The sequence below is a fragment of the Pleurodeles waltl genome, chromosome 3_1 (genome assembly GCF_031143425.1).
Source record: "Pleurodeles waltl isolate 20211129_DDA chromosome 3_1, aPleWal1.hap1.20221129, whole genome shotgun sequence".
NCBI lineage: Eukaryota > Metazoa > Chordata > Amphibia > Caudata > Salamandridae > Pleurodeles > Pleurodeles waltl.
This window is the reverse complement of record NC_090440.1, coordinates 419,006,322-419,031,785: the sequence shown is the minus strand read 5'-3', so window position 1 is coordinate 419,031,785 and position 25,464 is coordinate 419,006,322. Positions and strand designations below refer to the sequence as shown.

Here is a 25,464-nt window from a genome sequence, read left to right as displayed (position 1 = left end):
TGTGTGACTACAGTGGTATTGCAAGAACTTTGCATGTCTCCTAGTTCAGCCTTTGCTGCTCTGCTACAGCTACCTGGAGACAGTCTGGCTTCTAGACACTGACTAAATTTCACTAATAAGGGATAACTGGACCTGGTATAAGGTGTAAGTACCTTTGGTACCCACTACAAACCAGGCCACCCTCCTACACTCTGTCACAAAATGACGCATATCCTTTCCACCTCATTACAAGTGTTATAAGATAGAAGTAACTTGTAATATGGTGGAGAGGATATTCTTCATGTTTGTGATGGAATAATCTGCCAGACAGACCCTAACTCAGGCTCTACGTCATTTCTTCCAAAGTGCTGAGGCTTCCTCAGTCAGTTGCACCGAAGGTGAGAAAGAAAACCAGGTTTGTCAGTCTCAGAGTTTTGAGTCACTCTTAAAACTGATTCATTGGGATCTCAAGGCAAAGGTATACAGAACTCTGGGGCACTGTCCATCTAGAGTTGCCAGCCTTTCCCTGAGTCCTTCGAACAAAAGCATGACCAAGTAAAAAGGTAAAACCTAGAAATGGCTTTGAAATCCAGGTTTGTCCTGCTTGTAACATTTGGCACCAAAACCAACAGCTTCAGCAGGAGTTTCATGACGATGTATCTAGATTTGAGGGACTCTGGCTGGCCTCAGCCTTGCCTTATGCCTTGCTGGGTGATTTTGACTTCCAGTTGAGAGACTAATTCCCAAGTAGACAAGGTTGACCCATTTGATGTAACCGACCTCTGAACCATTGTGATTTGTCTAAAGTCATGCCCTGGTCCAAGTTAACCACAAAGAGTAACTTTTGCTAAAATTTGAATGCCACTTTATCTTGGCCCTGCTTGAACTTAACATGCACTTCTCAGGGGATAACCTAATGCTTGTGCCATAGCTGCCAGAGGTTGAGCAGTGATTCTCCTGATTTCAATGATTTGAGGTGAACTAAGTCTATTTTTTGGAGCTCCCTACAGAGATTTGTGGTTTTATTTAGAGTTGGATGCTAACAGATTAACCTCCAAACTTTGGAAGGAATGGTACATTCGGATGAGAATCCATTGGTGGAATTTCCCCCAAGATATTATCCCTACGGTGGAAAAAATTACATCATTGGAGTTTCCTCCAAATTTGTCACTCACTCCTTAATCATAGGATTTTCCATTATTCCCCACCCTTTCATTCCCTAATCATGCCCTAAATGTTTTGACAAATATGTCAGATCTTGGGTGACCTCCACAGATATTAAGGTAATGGCTGATGTAGGATGTCAGAGTCATCAAGGAATTTGAAGTTACTTTAGGGATTATCAAGAACTGAGAAACGGATACATTTCTGCTGAGTTCCGATTTTTTGCAGTTTCATATTTCAGTCAGTGTTTCCCAAATGGCATGATCTAAAAATATTTTCAACAAATGTGGCAAAATAGCATTTCACTTTACCCTTAAATCCAATCATTGTCTGAGAATACAAAATTGAGTAAATAAATAAATGTTAGAAAAGTACACTTATTTATTAACTTCAAATATTACAAATCTTGAAAGTCATTGTTATTACAATAATACTTTTCTTCTCATATTTTTTTACCCATTATTATAGTCCTTAACCCCTTCGCTGCCAGGCCTTTTCCCCCTCCTGTGCCGAGCCTTTTTTTGGCTATTTGTGGCAGTTTGCGCTTAGGCCCTCATAACTTTTTGTTCACATAAGCTACAAACGCCAAATTTGCATCCTTTTTTTCCAACATCCTATGGATTCTAGAGGTACCCAGACTTTGTGGGTTCCCCAGGAGGAGGCCAAAAAATTAGCCAAAATACAGTGATTTTTTTTTTTTTTAATTGGAAAAAGGGGCTGCAGAAGAAGGCTTGTGTTTTTTTCCCTGAAAATGGCATCAGCAAAGGGTTTGCGGTGCTAAAATCACCAGCTTCCCAGCTTTCAGGAACAGGCAGACTTGAATCAGAAAACCCAATTTTTCAACACACTTTTGCCATTTTACTGGGACATACCCCATTTTTACGATTTTTTGTGCTTTCAGCCTCCTTCCAGTCAGTGACAGAAATGGGCATGAAACCAATGCTGGATTCCAGAAACCAAAACATTTCTGAGAAGTAGACAAAATTCTGAATTCAGCAAGGGGTAATTTGTGTAGATCCGACAAGGGTTTCCTACAGAAAATACCAACTGAAAAATAAAATATTGAAAATGAGGTGAAAAAATCTGCAATTTTTCTCTACGTTTTACTTTGTAACTTTTTCCTGCAATGTCAGATTTTTTAAAGCGATATACGTCTGCCGGACTCTTCTGGTTGTGGGGATATATAGGGCTTGTAGGTTCATCAAGAACTCTAGGTATCCAGAGCCAATAACTGACCTGCACCCTGCCTTGGGTTTTCATTCTATACCGGGTATACAGCAATTCATTTGCTGAAATATAAAGAGTTAAAAATAGCTATCAAGAAAACCTTTGTATTTCCAAAATGGGCACAAGATAAGGTGTTGAGGAGCAGTGGTTATTTGCACATCTCTGAATTCCGGGGTGCCCATACTAGCATGTGAACTACAGGGCATTTTTCAAATAGACGTCTTTTTTACACACTCTCTTATATTTGGAAGGAAAAAATGTAGAGCAAGACAAGGGGCAATAACACTTGTTTTGCTATTCTATGTTCCCCCAAGTCTCCCGATAAAAATGATACCTCACTTGTGTGGGTAGGCCTAGCGCCCGCAACAGGAAATGCCCCAAAACACAACGTGGACACATCGCATTTTTTTACAGAAAACAGATGTGTTTTTTGCAAAGTGCCTACCTGTAGATTTTGGCCCCTAGCTCAGCCGGCACCTAGGGAAACCTACCAAACGGCACATTTTTGAAAACTAGAGACCTAGGAGAATCCAAGAAGGGGTGACTTGTGAGGCTCTTACCAGGTTCTGTTACCCAGAATCTTTTGCAAACCTCAAAATTTGGCTAAAAAAACACATTGTTCTCACATTTCGGTGACAGAAAGTTCTGGAATCTGAGAGGAGCCACAAATTTCCTTCCACCTAGCGTTCCCCCAAGTCTCCTGATAAAAATGGTACCTCACTTGTGTGAGTAGGCCTAGCGCCCACAAAAGGAAATGGCCCAAAACACAACATTGACACATCCCATTTTTTTACAGAAAACAGAGGTGTTTTTTGCAAAGTGCCTACCTGTAGATTCTGGCCCCTAGCTCAGCCGGCATCTAGGGAAACCTACCAAACCTGTGCATTTTTGAAAACTAGAGACCTAGGGGAATCCAAGATGGGGTGACTGTGGGGCTCTGACCAGGTTATATTACCCAGAATCCTTTGCAAACCTCAAAATTTGGCTAAAAAAACACATTTTCCTCACATTTCGGTGACAGAAAGTTCTGGAATTTGACAGGAGCCACAAATTACCTTCCACCCAGCGTTCCCCCAAGTCTCCCTATAAAAATGGTACCTCACTGTGTGGGTAGGCCTAGCGCCCACGAAAGGAAATGGCCCAAAACACAACATAGACACATCACATTTTCTCACAGAAAACAGTGCCTACCTGTGGATTTTGGCCTCTAGCTCAGCCGGGACCTGGGGAAACCTAGCAAACCAGCACATTTCTGAAAACTAGACACCTAGGGGAATCCAAGATGGGGTGACTTGTGGGGCTCTGACCAGGTTCTGTTACCCAGAATCCTTTGCAAACCTCAAAATTTGGCCAAAAGCATTTCTCTTCCGATCGGGATGGAAGCTGAGCTTCAAGCGCGATGGGGAGGCTCTGTGACAAACAGCACGCGCTCGCGCGCTGATGTCACAGGGGGTGGGGTTGGGGGGCCGGGGGTAGAAGGGGAAGGGCTTCCCCTTCCATCCCTGCCTTTGGGGGGGTGGGTGGAAGCACACAGAGGGAGCGAGAGCGCTCCCTCTGGGCTGTGTGCCGAGGACATAATGGTTACGTCCTCTGCACAGCAGCACTGTGCCGCAGGACGTAACCGTTACGTCCGCGGCACAGAACCGGTTAAACATATATTCCCTTACTATGTATTTACATATATATTTATTTATTACTCTACTCCTACCGTACTAGAGAAAAATTCAATAAAAATGAATTAAATAAAAGCTATAAATAAAATTCAAATTATAAATAGGTAAATTAAGAAAAATACAAATAATGATTAAAAAGTATATATATGTAAATAAAATTATAAATAAATAAAAATAATATAAATGTATTCTCTTGTAAGCTTTACTTTGTCTACCTATCACCATATGTCATGTCTCTATCAGTCTATCCTCTATCCCCACTGAGACTCATCCCAAACTTTCATCTCCAAAATAACCCTGCCTAAGCTCTTCATTTCTCTTCCACATCTAGCTCACCCAAACCTCAGTTTACAACCATGATCTCCCAAACAACCCTACTAAATTCTCCCCCATTTATCTCACCTTTGACTCATCCAACACCCCTCCTGCTACTATGATCTCACCAACCCTTTCCATAGACTCTTCCCTCCTCCATCTCTTCTTTACTCATCCCAAGGTTCATCCGTTTACTGTAACCTCCCAAATAACACTTCTGGATTCTTCACTCTTCTGTCCCTCCATTACGCTAGTCAACCCCTCTAACAAACTCACGTGTCCTCTGCTCAAATTAACTCACAATAATAGTAAAACTGTACCCATATTTCCCAATACTAATCCACCAGTAATTCCTCTTGGGTTCCGGAATAATGTGCTACTCGCCAAAAAGTGCTTTGACCCCTTGTCAGGGGTAGTAAGCGCTATATAAATACTATTACAATACAATACAATACTATGAATATGAGTGAATATACGCTCCAGTGAGCTAGCCGAAGGGTTCATTCTTCCTCCTGCAAGATCTACCAATTTTCATTGACAATTAGACCTCCATCATAATTGCTACCTGGCTACGCAAAAGACACTCTTTTTTCTTTGGTTTTTATATGAAAAAGGTAACTCTAAAAACATAACCTGACTCTTAGTTTCACGTTTACACATTAGGTAATTTTATCTGATGTGATTGCAAACCATAGGGAACATCATGCAATAAAATCTTGGTATTGGGGGCAAGTAGGCACCAGCATCTACAGTATCCAGACTGCGTGACATTTCATATCCTTGAGAATGGAGGTGGCGTCATTTAATGTCAGCAACAGTATATTATAACACTTAAACATCTCAATATAAGGCTGACAGTCGAAAATAAAACACCATTGGCTCAGAATTTAATAAAGAAGGCATGTTACTAACATTCCACTGGTCCATTACATACAATAACTAGGGAGAAAGTGTAGGCTCCAAAGCTACCCATTTTGATGCCAAAGATGTAGCACGTACCTTTTCCAAATGGAACCACAGATCATCATAAACTGTGTTGCCATATTTGAATGCCTGGAGATATGACTGTGGAAAAAATGAATTTGTTATTAGAAAGAGTTTTAGTAATTCCTTATAATGAACAGAGATGCACAGGCAGTAAATGTTGGTACAGGTTAATGACATTGGGGTCAAATTATCACTCAAAGAGTCTGTGGTTCATAGCTGCCCATTAGTCTTAAAAATATTAAATAAATCTCTCTAATGCATATGTACTTTCTCGCCAGGTCATGATTGGGCCAATACTGCACTAATCAGTCCTGTGTCTTTTGTCTGGTTAATGTTACCAATAGAAGTGTACGCCAAATGGGGATGTTTTCTGCAGTGGAGTGGCAGGTAATATAAGATGAAAGCAAATAATATATAGGTGAACAACTCTAGAACTGTGCGAAGATTTGAAGTAATATGACTTGCAACTGAATGTATTTCTTTTACAAACTTTGAAGGAATCGAGATGCACAAAGCTGATAGGGTACATATGGAAAAAGATATCTTCGGCTAGCATTCATGGCTGGGGGAAACCGCTCGTTCTGTTGAGATGGACTGCAAGGAGTTGCAGTTAGAGTTAAACTATTTGACAACTGACACTGTTGGATCTCCACAATAACATCTGCCCTACCTTTGCGAATCGTACAGTCCCCGGCTGATCTAGCTCACTGCCTCCGCCACTGTGTCTAACCCCATCCCACCTCCCTGGACTGGAGTCTTTAGTGTGCCTCTGACCCTATCTTCCAGTGGCCATGCAGACTTTTGAGATGTTTACAACCTCAGGATGTCTTCCCTGCTGAAGGTGATATCCTGCAATTGGAAAACGAATATTTATTTCTGCACCGGTGGAGAATGTTTTCCTTGATAAAGTGAAGGCACAGTGTCTCTACTTACTTCAGTTTCATGAGTGAAGACTTTACCTAACTTCCAAAGACCCATAACCTTGTAAAAAGTTATAGTTTGGTATATCTTGGGTGTCCCACCCTGAACCTTGCACCCCGATAATACCATAGGCCAGCGGTTAAAAGGGCATATTTATACTATATCACTCCTTCCAGATAGTGGCGTCAGGGCAACCTCCTCCTACTCCTTCAGGGATTACCTCTAGCCTTATCTTGACAGGCATGTAGAAACGCAATAACTGGCTTTCTCCTACCTTTCTTTACCTCTCTGTGGTGTTCCTCGTCGTTTGTCTTCCCATAAGAACTAGAAAATGCCTGCCATCCTCCTCAATCCCATTTTGATTTAGCAGATTGCAGTCCTCCATTCCTAAATACTCCTCAAGGCTATGGAGACGAGTTGTACTGGTTGAACCACATTTGTCCTTCCGTAGCTTTCTACTGCTTCCCAGGCTGTGATGTCATAAGGTGAGTGAAGCATGAATAAAATCCCCAGTTAAAGGTAATGACTTTGTATCGAAGTCATATACAAATATGCTCTTGTACTTGTTTAGAAGTGGAAAAGAAGTGTTTTCTGTCGGTGACAAGTCTGTTACATACTTACAGTTACCCCCTCCACAAATAGTGGTTCTGTTAAGAATTCTGAAAGCATCCGAATCACTGACGCTCCCTAGCAACACACAAGAACATAAAAACCAATCAGAGAGGGAAAAAGTGAGACGAACACAAGATACAGATGAACAGTTATAATTACTAGTCAGACAGTCTAACCTAAGTAAATAAAAAAGCAAGATCACAGTAGAGAGCATTTAGGGCATGTATGACACGTGTGTATTATAACAGACTCATATGTCATGTTGTGAGGTATTCCTTGAGCTTTCCTTTGTGTAGAAATTGTTCATCAGCACCAAGGCAAGCATGTTTGTCAATTTCAGGGAGACTGTTTTTTTTTTTTCTTACTCGAAGGGTTACCAAATGTTGATTAGGTGTCATTACCTTGCTATAGGTGATGGAGTCAAAGAGTTCATGTATCTCATCTGGGGTGTTAACCTCATCTTCTCTTGATGAGAGGGGGTGAGAAGATGCCAGTGCATCAATGCCCATAACCACATAGACATCATTCAGCACGATGAGATCTTTCTGCAGAAGGTTAGGAGAAATTAATGAATGCAGTTAGGAAGTTGCAGAAGCTGCTCGTATCGTAGTAGAACGTTACCTGAGTTACTTTGCAGTTTCTACACATGCAATTAATTTTCCTGTTCAATATGCACAGACAAATATTCCTAATTTATGTTTGTGTACTGCTACCATTCTATGCAAAGTATATCTTCCCTGACACCAATCGTAAGTCCTAATGATGTATTATTCTATTTGCAAAGAGTGGTCGCAATTCATGCACCAACTTTTTCGAATGGACTGGTATCTTGTACTAAAAGCTCCGTTCACAAAAAGTCATCTTCAACTGTCATTGTGGCTGTTGGAAAATGTTTCTTTTGAGAGGGATTGCGAGGAGGTAGACTAATACTACTTGACAACTGCTGCCATTGGACCTCCACTCTGACTCATCCCTTGCCTCTCTGACACTCGTACAGTCACCAGGTAATTTAGCCCACTGCATCACAAGGTTCACAGAACGAACTGCCAAATTAATTTTCATTAGATAAGTGGCAATTTGTGACCCACTGTTACTGGCTACTATCACAAGAATGGTGTCTTGTGACAAGATCACCGTACTTATGATTGTATTCCAGAACAGTTTTTGAAAAGCAGTCTGTGTTCCTTATAAGAACTAGTGGTGCTTTAAAAAAATACATTTCTTATCTTGGCAAACTTCAGAGTGAGCAGGCAGTCTACTGGAATACTGATTACTCCCCTGAGGCTGCCATCCGAATTCCAAAAGGGGGAGGCCGACCTAAGTCGACCCTTTCCCCTTTGCAAATTGGTTCCCACCACAACTCAGGAGGTAGTAGCTCATCAATGGATTATGTTTGTAATCAATTGAAGTCATCAACCACTGATATATTCCTTTTGGAATCAGAAATAAAAGAGGGATGCCGCTTCACACACACACATATGTGTAAGTCCTTATAGGAGTCAGAAAGAAAAGTATAACTCATAAAAGAGTTTTAATAAATAAAAAAAGACCTTTTGTGTTTGCAGACATTTTGACTTTTGCGAATCAACAGGGTTTGTGATCGCAGAAAAAAATTGTACATCAGGATGATTAAGATCGGAATTGATGTCTGTTTGTGAATGTTACTTCACATGAGGAGACTGGACAAAATAATATGCATTAAAAATAAGGGAAATTTTACAAAACCTTCTGTTACATTATTTGTGGCCTATATATGGATTGCTATTTTTGTCGAAAGCACAGACACAAAATTATGTGATGAAGATTTTTGTGTATGCCTCACACATCAAGGGCCAGCGGAAGAGATTACAGTGCCATATCTAAAAAATTTATAGCAGGACTGACCTTACCCTAGACAATTTATAACAGTCCATGACCCGGCTTCCTCTCTTATTACTCATGGACTTTATGCTTGTCTTTGACCATGCTCAGTGCTCCACTGCATTTTGGCTAGATTCACGCTATGCACAAACCATTTACATACATACATCATTTCATGCTCAATTGTATTACACGTGTTTCAAAAAAGGAGGCTCAAATTGACACAGTTTCAAAAGTTAAGGTTAGCTCTCCAACCTTAAATCTTCTGAAAATCCACTACTCTTAGCTCCTTTTATAAAAGCATTGATAAAACATCAGTGACATTTTTTACGGCGTCCCACTACACAATAAGTATTGAAAAACGTGAAGTTCAATTTGAGATTATATAGAGAGGAAACGCCAAAGTTCTGTCATACATATCTATTCATGCAATACCTCTGTGAACTCGTAAGTGTCCCTCCAGAGCCTATATAAAGAGTAAGTATAGCTGCAATTAAAATGAGAATGTATAGCTTTCCTCACAAACATTTAATACCGGTGTCAGGCTACAGCATAACTTCCAGCACCTACCTATCCAGCAGAAATTAACAAGTGAAGAAAGGTTGCTGGGTCTACAATCACAATTGTTAGTGATCGTTAATGATACTGTATGCAAATGTATGGCTGCAGTACCCATGCTAGCTGCTAGACGTCATTACAGAAATGATATTGTGAATGAAGGGGGTTGTATTTACATTCACAAGCAATACACATGATCAGGAGTATTAAACGTAGGTGAAAGCCAATTATACAGTTGTCAACATCTACATGTTCTTGTTGAGATTAAAACAGAAAAAGTCTGCATTTCCCTTGTCAGTGTACAGTTTTGAAAAAACGCAACAATGTTATCTTCTGCAACATCATTGATAATGCCTGTTGTGAAATCTTATCACATTACGGGGAGTCGTACTAGGCTCCAATAGCAGCATTTTCTCTTAAATTTTCACAGCCATAACTCATGCTGAACTGATTTTAGCACAAAACGTATTCATGTTGTTTAAATAATTGTGACGTTTGTGTGTGTGTGAGAGAGAGAGAGAGACAACGTCGTGGGTGGGCTACCAGAAATTCTCTCATTCCCACTCAATTCTGCATCCAGATATGCATTGCAAAATTATTCTAGAGAAAAGAGAGTCTTATGTCGTATTGTGAGTAGATAATGTATGAAGATGCCTGTGGACTGTGTATAAGGAACAGAGGTTGCAAAGAGGGGAACTTTCAAAATCAGTGATGCGTTAGACTACACGATCGGAATACTACCCTGGTTACATTCCAATGTCTGTTCAGGAGGAGAAAGTCCCACAGGAGAGGAAAAGGGGAAGAAAAAAGAAACATCCTTTATTTCACCAGTATGTTAAAAGCTACATTTGAACACCTCGACAAATAAGGGTAAAATAGTCAGAAATCGAGCCAAACATACAAAGGGCAAGTTTAGAAAGTTCAATCGGTTGAAGCCAGGAGAGTTGTTGAGGAAAAATACTTGAGAATGGAGACCAGACCTCTTTGTTCGTGAGAAAATCTGGCTTATGTAGGCACTAAACTGCACTGCTGGTCTTGCACTAGCACACACTCATACGAAAAAAGCAGAGCAGGAGACCGCAACTTCTCGTTCCTGGCACCTAAAGCACAGAACAGCCTCCCACAACCCATCAGAGCCTCCTCTCCTCTTCTGGACTTTGACAAAAAGCTGAAGCCTTGGCTTTTTGAGTAAGCCCCCAGGACAGGCCTCACACACCTGCTACAGAGCACTCAGATACCCTCACAGGTGATTAGCATGCTATAAAAACACACACAAAACAGAACATAATATAAAACTACATAGTCTTAAATCTTTACTATAAATTTTCCAATAGATATATATACATATATATATATATATATATATATATATATATATATATATATATATATATATATATATATATATATATATATATATATATACATATATGTGTGTGTTCTGTTATGTTATGTTATGTTATGCAGATCAGTAGAATACACCATCCCCTAGTAGGGTATTGTGGTGCTGAGCAGGTGTGAGTTTAGGCACACCTAGGGCCTAGTGGGACTATTAGAAAGCCCATGTCTTCAGCTTCTTGTGGAAATCAATAATTAAGAAGGAGACTTATGTGAAGTGGCAGGTCGTTCCATGCTTTAGGAGCAATGTAGGAGAAGCCTTAACTGCCAGATCTAGTTTGCCCTATTCCTCAGATTTGTGTAATAGGAGTCCAGCCAAGCGAAGGTGTTTGAAAGATTTGTGAAAACAATGCGATTGATGGGGTATTCTGGGCCTGTATTATGCAGTGCCTTGAAAGTTTGGGTGAGGAATTTGAATTGTAAACCAGTGGAGCTCAGTCAGGTATGGAGTGATGTGAGTGCAGAGTGATTCTAACCCCTGAATTCTGAATGGTCTGCAGACTTCAGGTGAAATTTTTGTTCATCCCAGCATGGAGGGGGTTCCCACAGTCCAGCTTGCTTGCAACCAGTGTGTGTGTGATGGTTTTCTAGGTGCTGAATGGGATCTATTAAAAAATCTTCCTCAGCATTTTTAGGGTATGGAAACATGAAGCAATGAAGGCATTGACTTGAAATAGCAATGGTTCGTATAGCCTCAGGATATATGTAATGAAGCAATCATATAAAGGGTCACATTTTCCTTAGTTCCATGGTGGGTGGGGTATCATGTGTCAGCTGCTACATTCAAACATCTCGCAGACTGATATCACCATAAGAGATCCATTGTATCAACCATAGTCATAGTAACAATCGTAACACTGGCAAACAGGTGGAGGGAGAATCCCCTCACGATTTTCAGGGTGTGGAAACATGAGGCAGTGACTTGGGCAGTCATGTTGAGTTTGCTATTGATGAAGATCCCAAAGTTTGGCATATGTATTGGGGGTGGGTGTCTGTTCTAGCTCTGACCAAAAAGTTGATGTTAGACCTGGCATCCTTTTTTATTTTTTTAAATCTCTTTATTGGTATTTCTCGAAGCTCCAACATATAGATATGAAAAAACTGTGATTGGAATAGCCCCAGAAAACAGCAAATTAAGCAATCATATAAAGGGTCACTGTTTCTGTAGGTCCATGGTGGATTGGGTATCTTGTGTCAGCTGCTATATTAAAAAATCCTACAGGCTGATAGCACCATAAGAGATCCATTGTAACAACCATAGTTATTTCAACAATCATAACACTGGCAAACAGGCTGAGGGAGAATCCCCCCCCGATCTGATGGGTACAGGGAGGGATATATATCAACAATTGCCGTAAGGCATCTAGTGGAGCATGGGATAGTCTATCTAAGATCGTGTATGGGGGGCATCGCCATAGAGCTCATGACAGTTGAGATGGTAAGAAGGGAGGGGGTGAGGAGGGAGGAGAGGAGGACCCTTCTGAGTGATATGTGCAGTTTACGTTCATGGCAGGGAGAATGACACATCAAGGGGAAGTGGTATGTAATTTTACAAAGAGTTTTTGTACATGTGTCCCAAAGTTCAATGCTTCCAGCTCTCCTGTGTCCGAAGCATCTGCTAAAGCCTGTCTCTACTCTTGCCCAGTTATATGTTATTCAGAGCTATACTGAAGGCTCAGATGGTTGAGTTGCCTTTCAAAGAAATGGCTATCAGGCATTTAGACAGCGTTAATGGTAGATCTGTAATTCGTAAATAAAATTTAGAGCATTTTGAGCATTTAATGATCCCCAATAAGCAAAACAATGGATCTGGGGGAGTTGGATGCTGAGTACTCCTGAAGTGTGTTCCAGTACTTGGGTCCAGGTACACGTTAGGGGCGGGCATTCCCAGACCGTGTGCAGAAATGTGGTACAAGTATGTCCACACCTGGAGCAGGTAGGTGGAGTCCCTGGAAAAATCCAATGTAGGTGGTGCGGAGTGAGATAGGTTTGATGGAGGAAATTAAAATTGTGTGAATTTAAGTCATGCATTGTGAAACACCTGCTTGGCGTGGCCCAGTGCAATGGACCATTGTTTATCCGTGAGAACAGTGCCAAGGTCTGCTTCCCATTTAGTCTTTCTCTTGAGCGTCTGTTTAGTTCCTGGGGCCAAAAGGACCACTTGCAGAAATTACACTGCCTTTTGGCCCACTCCATTGGTAGGGAAACAACATAGTCCCTGGTGAAGGGGTAGCTCTACATCTCCCACCACCCATGTGTTCCTGACAATCTGTATGATAAGTAAGGAAAGAACCAGCACCCAAACACTGCAGTCAGTGGCTCAATTGCTAAAGTGAAAATGATGGACGGGAGGGAGCAACCTTACTTTGTACCTCTTTTAATGGGGAAGGTGTGTGAAATGCAACTTCCTGCAAGTGCCCTGGCTTGCAGAGGTTCATACAGTAACTTGATCCATTTAAGAAGCTTAGGGTCCAAGCCAAGGGTCTCCAACATGTGCAATAAGTAAGTCCAATCCAATGTGACAAAAGGCCTTCTCGAAATCTAGGGAAATCATCACTGGGGGCAGCCCCACGTCCATCACTGAATCCATAATATGGCACAGTCAACGTATATTATACGCGGTTGATCTATGTAGAATAAATCCTACTGGTCGGGGTGCATTGGAAAATCTAACACAGGGAGCAGTCTGTTGGTGAGAACTTTGCTTAGAACTCAGTTGTCTATGTTGAGCATGGAAAGAGAGCGATATGAGCACACCAAGAGTGGGTCTTTACCCTGCTTTGGTAATACCACTATGAGGGCCTCTCGAAGGGACGTGGGTAGAATGCCCCATATATGTGCTTCCTGAGACATCGCAGTAGTTTAGGGGTGAGGGTGATGTGATACATGTCATAGAACTCTACTGGGAATGCATCCATGCCTGGAGTTTTACCCTGCACCATTTGCTTAATGGCTAACTGAATCTCATCTATTTGTTTGGACTTCTCTAAATCTAGTAGGTGTAGGTGTAGTGATGTCAACTGAAGGGGGGCAATCTCACGCAAGAAGGTTTCAAGAGCTGGTATGTTGGGCTTGGTAGGCGGGCTGTATACATTTTCATAATAGCTAGCAAATATGCCATTAATGCCTGCCTGTGTGTTCACTATGTGGCCCTCATCATCCTGTATGGTGCCTACAATTGTCTGCATGATTTCCGACCACAGGAGTCATGCTAACATTCACCCTGGTTTATCACCCTTTGCGTGATGAAGCACCACTGCAAGTTTGTAATCAATGGTGCTTAACTGCTGAGTCTGTTCTCTATATTGGTGGAGAAGAGTGGTCAGTCACAGAAGTGCATCCATCACAGACACTGCCTCAAGTTCAGCTGCACGTATCTGTGTTTCAAGGTCCATGATCGAGCGCACAAGTACTGATCTCGTACCCCAGGAGGTGTTACTGCAGTGTCCCCTCAGGATCACCGTCATGGTGTCCCCTTCTTGCCCCCAGTGGTAGCCATGCCATCATGGTCTGCAAAGTATCGCTGGAGTTGTGTGCCAATGGCTTCCCTATATAGTGTGTCCTTTAGTGCTTCCGTCCGCAGTCTCTAGGACGGGATCGCAATCTAGACATCCCCCAACAGAAGGTTACCGTAAGTGGATTGGTCCGAGAGAGTCCGGCATAAATATTCAGAATTCTGTATTTAAGGGCCAACAGTCTGTGTGAATCTGATAGCCAGGAGCATAATATGAGTATTCTGAGTCAGCTGGATAGCCTAACTGCTAAACATCATGTACATGATTCACTGCCGCCCAGTGTTGGAAGTGCTTTGTTGCCTATGTCCCCCAGGTGCCTGGGAGTGGGGGCGTGGACCTCTTTAAAAGAGCGTCTTCAACGCAATTAAAGTCACCGCACCAGAAACCAGGGGTCTGAGGGTCACGTATTAAAGCTGGAGACATCATGTGGAGGAAATCACCTTGGTGTATGTGTCGTAGTTGGACTCTTGCTCTAAGCAAGACTGCTGGTTTAGGGATGACAGCACTTTTGTTTGTAGGCAACTAGGCCATCCCTACAACAAGTCGCAACTGTCAGCCCAACCCTCCCAGCTCACAAGCGGTACCTCACCAAGAACCCAAACAGTAAAAGGTTATTTGTGGCAGCCTTTACGCATGGACTCAAGAGTGCGACATCTCAGGAGAGTCATGGTTAAACGTAGAATACCCTTTTCTCACATGAGCAACAAGTCTCTGTCTCACACACAGGCAATGAAGGAGATGCAGTAATGTTTTCAATAGGTTTTATTAACAAGACTGCAATCTACTGTGAATTGTATGGCCTGCAATGATTAGGATAATGAACAATACAAGAAACAGAATTGTAAGAACAAGAGTCATGAATATAAAGACCCCCACCATCTTGCAATAACATGAGATATAAAATAGGTGTGAAATAAACCCTAGCATGATGAACCTAATCTCCAACCTAAAGAGAGCTAGGTGCGCTAAACCTAATCTGCCAGTACCATGTCAATGAGAAGAGCCCACCAACCCTTGTTACCTTGGAATGGGGTCTATAGATCAGATTTGGTGGGGACACATCAAGCCAACGTGTAGCATAGATAGCATTGATGGCATCTGGGAGGAATCTCTCTGATATCCTTGCTTGCGTGAGACGTATTTATACAGATCTTGTATGTTCCCAAACAACAGATAAGAAGGCATGCTTGGAGAGGCAATTATATAAACAATTCCCTGAAAAGTACATTATGTTACTGTCACACATAACTGGGAAAGTACATTATGTGAATACCTATGTATATCACTTATCTTTGACGCCAATAATGACGTTTTCACACAGTGGCACTGATAACGTGAAATCAAAACATCTTCCTAACTAGAAATATAGCAGCCATCTTGGAAAAAATAATGCACTAAAACAAAGCAGGCTAAGTAGGTTAAAAGTCACTAGGTAACAGGACACAGGCCTGCAAGCCAGAAGGCTAAGCTGTCTCCTGATTCCCAATAAAACTAACTAAGGATCCACTACATATGTTAGGTGCATAATTCAAAAACAAGAAAAGAGGATGACCATCCAACAATCCCTCCACCAGTACATATCTACCTTCAGTGCAAATCAATGACCTATGCTGAACAATAGGCATCCCTGATGCCACCCAAATCAATGCTCCATGAGCGTAAGCTGAATACACAGTACCAAAAGTCTGACCTCGCCAGAATTTGGCAACCTTCTCAAGTTCCATCTTGGTAAGGTGCATTTCTTGGAGGCATGACATATGCACATTTCGACATTAAAGATACATGTAAATCTTGTGTTGCCTAGCAGGTGTTGCCATCCCCCTAATATTCTAACTTAACACAGTAAATATAGTACGCATTAGTAATGGAAAGAGTGCTAAGGTAACCCAAGTTATATAGATAAGAGGATATAGTGGTACACTTAAGACAACCATCTTATGTCTCCACACCCTCTGCCACCCAGCCAGATTGAAAAGAAAAACAAATACAAAAAACCTGCAATACAACAAAACACCAATTTCCAGGCTTAGACACCAATGAGCATTATGCAAGTAACACCCACGCACAAATATCAAACATCATATACACCAATGGAAATGGTCAATTCAGAAGTACCCCACTGGTTGAGGGGGAGAGATCAACGAAGTTAACAAAGACTTAAAGTCAGTCAATGTTTGTGGAATGATCTTTGAGCCTGATCACCATATTTCGGGAGGTCTGCCCCAACACTTGGAGGTGGCCATTGTCCTGGGGCTACATAATGCTGGTTACAGAGATGTGGGTCAGGAGGAGGGTGTGGCAAGAGGAACTTCAGCAATCCGGGGACCAGGGTCCTCTCCCAGAAGGCATAACTAGAGATCTTTCCCTGAAGACACTAGATCCAGGCGCTCTGATTTCTGATCAGTGTCCTTGGTCAGGAGCTACTAGTGGTTGAAACTATGCGCAGAGAATTCAACAACTATTCATGCCTTTTCGGGCTGCCTGTTCATCCATGGGACAGGATGGGTTTTCCATGGGCATCAGTGCTGCTTCTGTTTCGTTTCTGATAAACCTCCCAGGTCATTCTGAGAAGTATTGGTGAGTGGTGGGATACCTTTAGCGCACCAGTCCCACGCCTCTGCGGGGTTGGTAAAGAAATGCGTAGAGTCAGAGTCTATTACCTGTAACTTGAGGGAAAATAAGTGCATACAATTGACCCAGGGTGCAGAGCTCTGTTTTAAATGCTGCCAAGGTGTTGCACCTTCTTTATACCTCTGCTGTATAGTCTGGATACACTCTGATTGGAGCACCGTTATAGGCCCAGGGGCCCTTGGTTCTGGATAAGCAATATCAGGTCTCTGTCCCAATGCTATCATAGGCCATGGAGGAGGTCCGAGGGGGGAGGATGCCCTGGAATTCTGTGTACTCTTTCAATAAAGAAGTTTCCGACCTTAGCCACAAGCACCATCTTTGTCAACCACTCTTCAATGAATTGGTCCCTGTTTGGGCTCTCAGCACCTTCAGGGAAGCTGAAGAAGCAGACATTATTCTACCAAAGCAGTCCTCTGCACCTTTCGCCCTTGCCGTGAGCCTCTGCACTTCCTTGTGCAGCTCTGTGACCTGCTCCAGTGGGATCTTTTCTGTTGGGCTGATTGTCAATAGTGTGGATTGAGTGCCATCCACGCAATCCACAAGTTTGGCGTGGTCGGCATGCAGCAGGCCAATTTCAATTAGGATTGCACCCAGCTGCATTTCCATAGCAATTTTGGGGTTCTGTACATCTTGGAACACCTTATCAAACATAGTCTTATGTTTCTCAAGAGTGTTCGCAGGTAGACGCATCAGATCTGGTGTGGTCGGTGGGGCTGAAAGCATGGCAATTATGGACTTCTGGGGTGGAATTTTTCTTAATTTAGGATGCACCATGTCCCCAACAGGATCTGGGCCTTTGGAACCAGAATTGCCTCGTGGGGACGAGGGTGCAGGTAATATTCACCAAGGAGGGGAACTCTCTAGGTGCAACACTGTGAGAAAAGCCAGTTCTGATTCCTGAGTAATAGACAAGCTGGTAGTTGACACCTTCAAGACTGGTCCCTGTTACTGCAGGTTCATATCTGGGTTCTGAGCCAAGCTAAGCCAAGTCACGCAGGGGAAAGTGCAGCTAGCCATGTGCATGCTCCCACCTCTGTCTGGGGGGGAGCTTACTGATCTGTAATATCACTATAGGATCAGGGTGGAGGATGTGCTGCAGGAGTCTCCTAGTGGAATTACAGTGCCCACCATTAAATGTGCTACGTATAGTCAATTTCAATCATGGGAGTGAGTATTGGCAGTGATCAGCACCCTTGCGGTTAGTGGCATGCACTTGTAGGCCTTGGGGCGAGTGAACATCCTTGTTGATTGCCTCAGGCCAAATCCAGGGGGCCCTAGATTTGGGTCAGGCATGTCAGGGTTCACATAATGCAGGTAGTTTTAAAGAGATAGATGAGTGCTTGCAGTGATCAGCGCCTTCTGTTGATAGTAGCAGTTACTTTAAGGTCCAGGGGGAATCATATATCACAGAGTACCTCCCTGGTTGCTGCCACTCAGATCCAGGGACCATTGTCTCGGGGAAGGTACCCCAGTAGTTACAGCATGCAGTCAGTTGTAGACATGTGGCGAGCACTCCCCACAGACATTAACATTCACTTGTAACAAATAACACAGAGCTCAGCCCCCACCGGCCTCTGCTGCCCACATCCAGGGGCCACATATTCAGAAAAGATACCCCTGGAGTCACTGCTTTCATTCAGTTATTGAACATAGGAATGAGGCCCCTGGGGGTGGGGAGTGTATATCATAAAGTGCATCCCTCTCTGGGAGCTGCTGCTCAGAGCCAAGAGCGGCAGACTTGGGCATGTATTTCAGGAGGTATGACATGCAGGTATGCATTGGGCCTGGGCACTCGTGGTGGTCAGCTCCTTTGCAGATAGCAGCATTTTCTTTGATCCCTGGAGAGGGAAGGGTATGCCACAGAGCGCGATCCCTGCCAGCCACCGCAGCCCAGATCCTGCAGGCAGCTGTCATCAGAGGCTGTAGAGGAGCACTCCCAGCCGGTGCGCATAACAGGATGCAAGCCCACAGCCAAGTCATGATCCAGGCCAAGCACTCACCCAGAAGGGGGCTGACAGCTCACCAGCCCATCCAGTATGGTCTCCCCTTATAGGATCTCGCCTCTGATGTCCGGCGATGACTGGCCGTCTGCACCGGCTTCATGCATCCCCAGCAGGCCGCACCACATGTTGCATCTGCTGCACACCTCTCCTGTGGCTCCAGCACACTGGTCCCTCTCACAGTGGGGGATCAAAGGAAATTGCATCTGATGAGTTGGGGCTGCAAATTAATAAGGCTAATTGTTGTCAGGCCCAAGTTTTATTGAAGCTTCGGTGCAAGGGGTCCAGTCTCGACCATGCCCCCAGAACTGGCATCCTTGACATAGTCTCCCCTAACATTTTTGCCATCTGACCGCCTGTTTTGCTGGCCTTGTTCCTGCTGGATTTAAGACTCTGGGCACTTTACCGCTGCTAATCAGTGCTAAAGTGCATGTGTTCTCTGCTTAAACATGGTTACATTGACTTTTCCACAATTTGCATATGTAATTTACATATACATCCTTGGTAAAGTGCACTACCTGGGACTGTAAATGCAATGCTACTGTGCCCAGGGCCAGTAAATTAATTGCAGCTCTGATTGTGCTACCCACTCCAGTAGCTCTGTAAACATGACTCAGGCCTGCCATTGCAGAGCCTGTGTTCTGTTTTAAATGACCAAGTCAACCTGGTAAATTAACCCTCTTGCCAGGCCCAAACCTTCCTTTTTTAATAAAGATAGGTCACCCCTAATGTAGGTCCTGGGCAGGATACAGTGTATTTAAAAAGTTTTACGTGTTCACGTAGTGAAAAACTCTTAATTTGTTTTTTTACTACTGCAAGGCATATCTCTCCCATAAGTTAACATTGGGCCTGGATAGAAGCTTGTGATGCACACCTGTGACTCCAGAGAAGGAGGATCAGAAACTGGATGGGGATGAGAAGCTGGACCAAGAGTCACTGGAGAATCTGGGACTACCGCTGGGACAGGGCGGCTTCATCTTGCCAGGATTAGTGGTTCCCACCAGGGAAAGGGACATACAGGGAACTGTCCTCAAAGGAGCAGGAGGATAGGAGGGAGGAGAGAAAATTGAAATTGGAGTAGGCTTAGCTCAAGTTGGAGAAATTAATAAACTGGCCATGGAAGAGGCTGAGAGGAGTGCTTTAGGCAGGGAAAAGCTGGCCATGGCGAGGAGAATCACTTTGTAGTGTTCCGATCATGAAAAGAGCCTAAAGAAACTGGACATTAAAATTAAGCAAACAGAGTCCAGTGGTAGCAGCAATTCTTCAGTGCCCTCTTATAAAAGGTCAACATCCCAAAGGGTTTGGTTTCTGACTTTGTAATGGGATACAACAGAGATAGATGGTTTGAGGCCTTTGAAATTGCCCTACAGATGCACAAGGTCCCTGAGGGGGATTGTGGAGCCAGTCTGTGGAGGTTTATTCTTTGTGAGGGGAGGGACACTCTACTGGCCCTAGAATGGAGTGACAGGATGAGGTGACCACCCATGAAGGTGGCCCTACTCAGGAAACTGGTCTTGTTGTGTAGCCATTTTAACTAAAGTTTTAGACGTTATTTTAGCACACTCGGCCTGCCACTGTGCACTTTATCCTAGATATGTTTTATTTAAGCTTTGTTATATTATTTTAACAATAGATACATTTGCGGTCTTGTTTTATTTTCTCTATCTAGTTGTTCTTCGCCTAGCTCAGCACTTAATCAAGCCATTTCTTTCACTCTGTGCTTTTCTCAAGGCTGCAGTAAGATAGGTTGCTGGCAAAAGTGGTACACTTTGTCTCCCGTTTTCACAGAAACATACACACTCTTACGTGGGGATCCTTTCTTGGAACATCAGCTGTTTTATTATAAAAACACTACTTTCACCCATGTATGCTAGAGGGAGGTTCCAGCCAGGTGACCACAACTGTATGCTGATTGCTGACTGCTTCACTGCAGCTGCTTATGTTGACTACAGGCCTCTTGATCAGGTATGAGGGATGATGTCTTCCTAGAGGGAACCTGAAGGGCACAATTAGAGCTTAACATGCTGTTTTCTAACATAGCCTAGGTAGCAACTATTCTTAAAAACGCAGTGACAACTTGATAGTGTTATTTTTGTGTTTTACTCTCCTTGTCACAATATTAATCTTATTTCTCTTCATCATCCTTGTTATTGTAATACACGTCTCATTATCTAAGGTGCAGTTACTTGAATAAAACCTTGTTGAACTATACTCTGCCTGTGTTTATCCTTGCATATGTGAGACTAATGTAACTGAGAGAAACTGATGAGATCTGAGTGACCACAATTTCCCTGAGGAGTCATTTATGTCATGCGCCTGTTTACCCAATCATCCCTGCTCTTGGGTGGAGATGAGGCATTGCTAGTTAGCCGGAACAAAACCCGAATTAGGTCGACAGGCGTCACATAGTGCGGGATAAGACTCAGTCCCCCGCTGTACAACTGATTCTGCCACCCAAATCCAGTAGCCTTGTAAGGATCAAGAGAACCTATGCGACATGGCGCCGCCAACGTTTGGTCAGGCACTAATTTTCGGGTCCTCCTGAGTATCTCTGTCTCACTGCATGCAAAGACACCTCATTACTATTTACGGAGACGCCCGTGGTATTGAGGATTTTCCTCCTCAGCTAAGTAGGGAGTATCTAACTAACGCTGTAGGTTGTTCATGCTTGAACCCTAAAAGGATAATCCCCATTTGGTGTGCTTATCCCTGAACAAAATTTACCATTTACCACCCACAACGGGTAGCAATTGCAGTCAATATGCAACCACCCCTTAGTGCACATTTATTGGCACTTCACCTAACGGACCAGGGGGGTCCAGTTACATTTGTTGTTGAGGATCATCCAGCCTATAGAACAGAAAGTTTCTATTCTTGGGTCACATTTCCAGCAGTTGATGGGAACACAAATACATTTCATCACTATACACCTGCAAACATAGCTGCACAATATAGAGCATATGCATATCTAGAAATACCTTTGTCTTATCAAGACTATAATAATTGGCTTGATGGCGCTCTACCACACACAACCCTGCATGTTAGGTTAGGTCCTCTAAGTAGTGATGGTCCTACCAGGCCTTTATTGGCCACATATACACCGCACCCTAATGCAGCAACCTTGACGGTAGCTGAGGTCCGCCGCTTACATACTGAGCTTACAGAAATATACAGACGGTTACTACAGTTTGTAATGCAAACATTGAATACAAACCCAGCATGTGCTGCCCTGGTGTAACTACATGCAGCAACACCAGGCATTAATCCTGCAACTTTACCTTCAATCATGGTTAAGGTACCCGCCAAACAGGAAGGGATTCCCTTTTGATTAACTCAAAAAATAAATGCACTGAAAGCAGAATTTCCCCATACGGAACCTCAGGATAAGCATAGAATATTAACTTGGTGCTTGCCATTTGGGATGGTTCCCATAGTAGATAACTGAAATACTTGGGGCACGATATTTGCCATGCTCTAAACTACTGCACACGGTACACCGACACTTGCCAATCTTCCGGAAGTGTTAAAACAAATTCAAGATGACTACGGGCTGCCCCGGCCCTGGACTTGGGGATGCAACTTATGGGCAATTTTGCCACAATATCTTCTATTATATTAAGTAACCTTAAAGAGGAAGCAGTTGTACTAGCAGTGTGCATGTGGCTCCTGGACATTCCTCCACAGGATCAAGAACGTGAGCTGCCAAAGATTATCACGGAGACCTACTCTAGTATTGGTCGAGATAGTCTGGGGTCCAGACCCACAAAACCACAGTTTCAGGGTAAATCTAAGAAAGATTCTACCAAGCAAGCACCAGAGGGTTCTAAAAAATGGTGGCATAAAAAACAACAAACACCTAAAAAAGAAAGGGGAGAATCTCCGCATTCGGAGACCCCTCAGAATAGATATAACCTCAGAAATATAGATAATATAAAAACTCCTTATAGATGTCAATGCACTGACACACGCCAATCTCGTCCCTTTCAGGACTCACTGGAAAAACGCAGTGAGAGAGGTGGGCAGGCAGAGCTAAGAACTGAGTATGTTAAACCGAGACAGGAATCACAATGCTCTACAGATGTTTCTGTTAGAAAAGAAGAGAAACTTCCCCAGCAGAAAACGCAATTTAAAAAGAAAAAAGTGGCAGCAGTTGCGATTTATCATGCCACTTAAGAAGAGGGCTCTATAGAAGAACAAGACGTGGGCACCAGCTCTGCTAGACAGTGCAGTAGAGGTCACAATAGTTTGCTGGAATCTTCAAGAGCATCTGGAGGTGAAAGCCGCTGATGGCTTTTTACAAGTTGAAACTGCAGAGATGCATGTCTTCACGCCTGACAGGGTGTACAAACTAACGTTACAGTTAGAATGAGACATTGAACGCACAATCAACGCAATCTTTTGGGACTGCATCGTAAACATATATGATATTCTACTGGGAGAACGAGACTGGCCACCTGAATTTGTCCGTACTTGCCCACATGGGGAAGGTTATCAAACCATCTTTCTCACCTCTTGTTCCCAATGAGCTCACAGAATCCTACGCCATTGATTGGGCATTTACCTCAGGGGTACAAGAACAGTCCAGGACTGTTCACGGCTCGTGTGACTTCAATATTACATGACATTGACCCTGAAGCATTGTCCTACGTAGAGGATATCTATCTTACAGATGATGAATTACTACAACATCTAAGACTGGTAGCCCGCAGTGTTGTGGGATTTGCTGAATTAGGCTATAAATTCAACTTAAAAAAAACAAAATTAGCCTTCCTTCGCGTCCTGTTTCTGGGATATGAATGATCAGGTGAAGGAAAGAGCCTAGTGCCACAATTCTTAGAAAAATGTGTGCAGTTACAACCTACAAATACTATTAAAAAACTCCAATCCCTATTGGGTTTTCTAAATTTTGGCAGAACATACCTTCCAGATTATGCATTACGCATAAAACCTATATATGACTTAATACGTCCTGACTTTTCCAGTAAATTTTGGACAGGCGAACACACATGCATTCTCAGATCAATGCAACAAGACATACTTGCAGCACAACACATACACACAAGGGACAATAAAAAACATCTGGCCAACAGAGTATTAGCTGGTGCCATTGGTTTCACCTATGTAACATTCAATGAGGGTGAGACAGTCCCAATTGCATACAAATCACATTTGTACTCTTCAGCAGAACAACGTTTTGCTCCCATTGAGAAAATTCTCACTGCTGTTCAGATGGCTGTCATTAAAGAAAGACCACTAGACCAGGGGAAACACATTACTGTCGTATAACCAAAGTCAGTGTTCCAAACGCTAAGGCATTATATCCAAGTTGGATCCAATGGGCAACATCTCTGACAGCCACTGATGTTGGCTATATTTTTGACCCAAAGTTACAAACTCAAGAATTTTTGTAATATGAACTAGAATACCCAATTCCAGCAGATACATTGCCTATTGATCAATATTAAAGAGTCATGTACACCGATGGCTCAGCGCAACCTGCTCTAGGCACAAAGCATCAATACTCCGCTGCTTGAGCAGTCGTAAGCGGCTATATGGAGGGTAGTAAATTCTATCCACAACATACCTTTCCGCAAACCCTAGGGGATTGCACTGCACAATTAGCAGAACTAAAGGCTGTAGTGATGGCACTGGAACATACAGATCCTGACCAGCTAACGCTGATTCCCTGTGATTCATACTGTTGTGTCCAGTCCTTCAATTAATATCTGCATTATTGGCCCTAGAATAGGTTCAGAGATTTCAAAGGTAACACCATCAAACACAGACTTCTGTGGGGGAAAGTAGCGGATCCAAAGGAAATGCTACCAAATGTCCATGTTGTAATACAATTGGACACCACCGCTTTGGAATACACGTTGCTGGGAATTCGCAGGCTGGTGAAGCAGCCAAATTAGCAGTAGCTACGGCTTCTGTTTCCGCAGTAACTTGTTCTAGGATGAAATTGGCCGATGATATCTGGGCTCCCGTGAAAGCCACAGCAGAAACCATGCATTTCCTGCTAAATATTCCTACCAGATGGGAGGCTTCCTTGATGTAGAAGTAAAAATACCAGGCGTGGGAGTTTGAGTAATTCCCTCAAAGCAGCACATGAGGGTGTAGCCTCTGCCCTTGCTGGTGTTGTGGCTACAATATCATTATTGCAGGCTTGTTATTGGTGGCCAGGTCTTTACAAACAGACTAAGCAGTATGTCTTTTGTTGTGATATATGCCAAAAAATTAAGGGTTCCACTGCCAAACACCAAACGCAGACACCCCTCCTAATTTCAAACAAACCATTTCAATATGTGTACTTGGACCATTGCGGTCCCTTGGCACCTGTCAGTGCATACAAATATATCTTAGTCGCTGTTGACTCTTGCTCCAGATTTTTACGGGTGTGGCCACAATGCTCAGCTGATGCTCGGACTGTTATTAACGATTTGCAAGTCTTTATCAGCACATATGCAGTTGCGGCTTTCTACTCGGAGCAGCGCCTTGCTTTGGACTCAGGGGCATTCAGGAATGCCATGGCATCGTTAAGGGTCCAACTCCATTACTCGTCTCCACTGCATCCCGAGGGAAATAGTGTTGTGGAGCGACAAAACTGAAATGTAAAGCAATCCT

The 25,464-nt window shown here is 43.1% G+C and overlaps 1 protein-coding gene across 1 annotated transcript in view; it reads right to left on the bottom strand.

Annotated features, from left to right (window-relative positions):
• LOC138284181 (aminopeptidase N-like) overlaps positions 1–25,464 on the bottom strand; it is a 280,304-nt gene that overhangs the window by 149,057 nt on the left and 105,783 nt on the right. The window contains exons 7-9 of the mRNA XM_069222678.1: positions 7,280–7,423; positions 6,888–6,953; positions 5,358–5,423 (exon numbers count right to left, since the gene is read on the bottom strand). Of these exons, the coding sequence (XP_069078779.1) occupies positions 5,358–5,423; positions 6,888–6,953; positions 7,280–7,423 (276 nt within the window). The remainder of the gene's footprint in view (positions 1–5,357; positions 5,424–6,887; positions 6,954–7,279; positions 7,424–25,464) is intronic.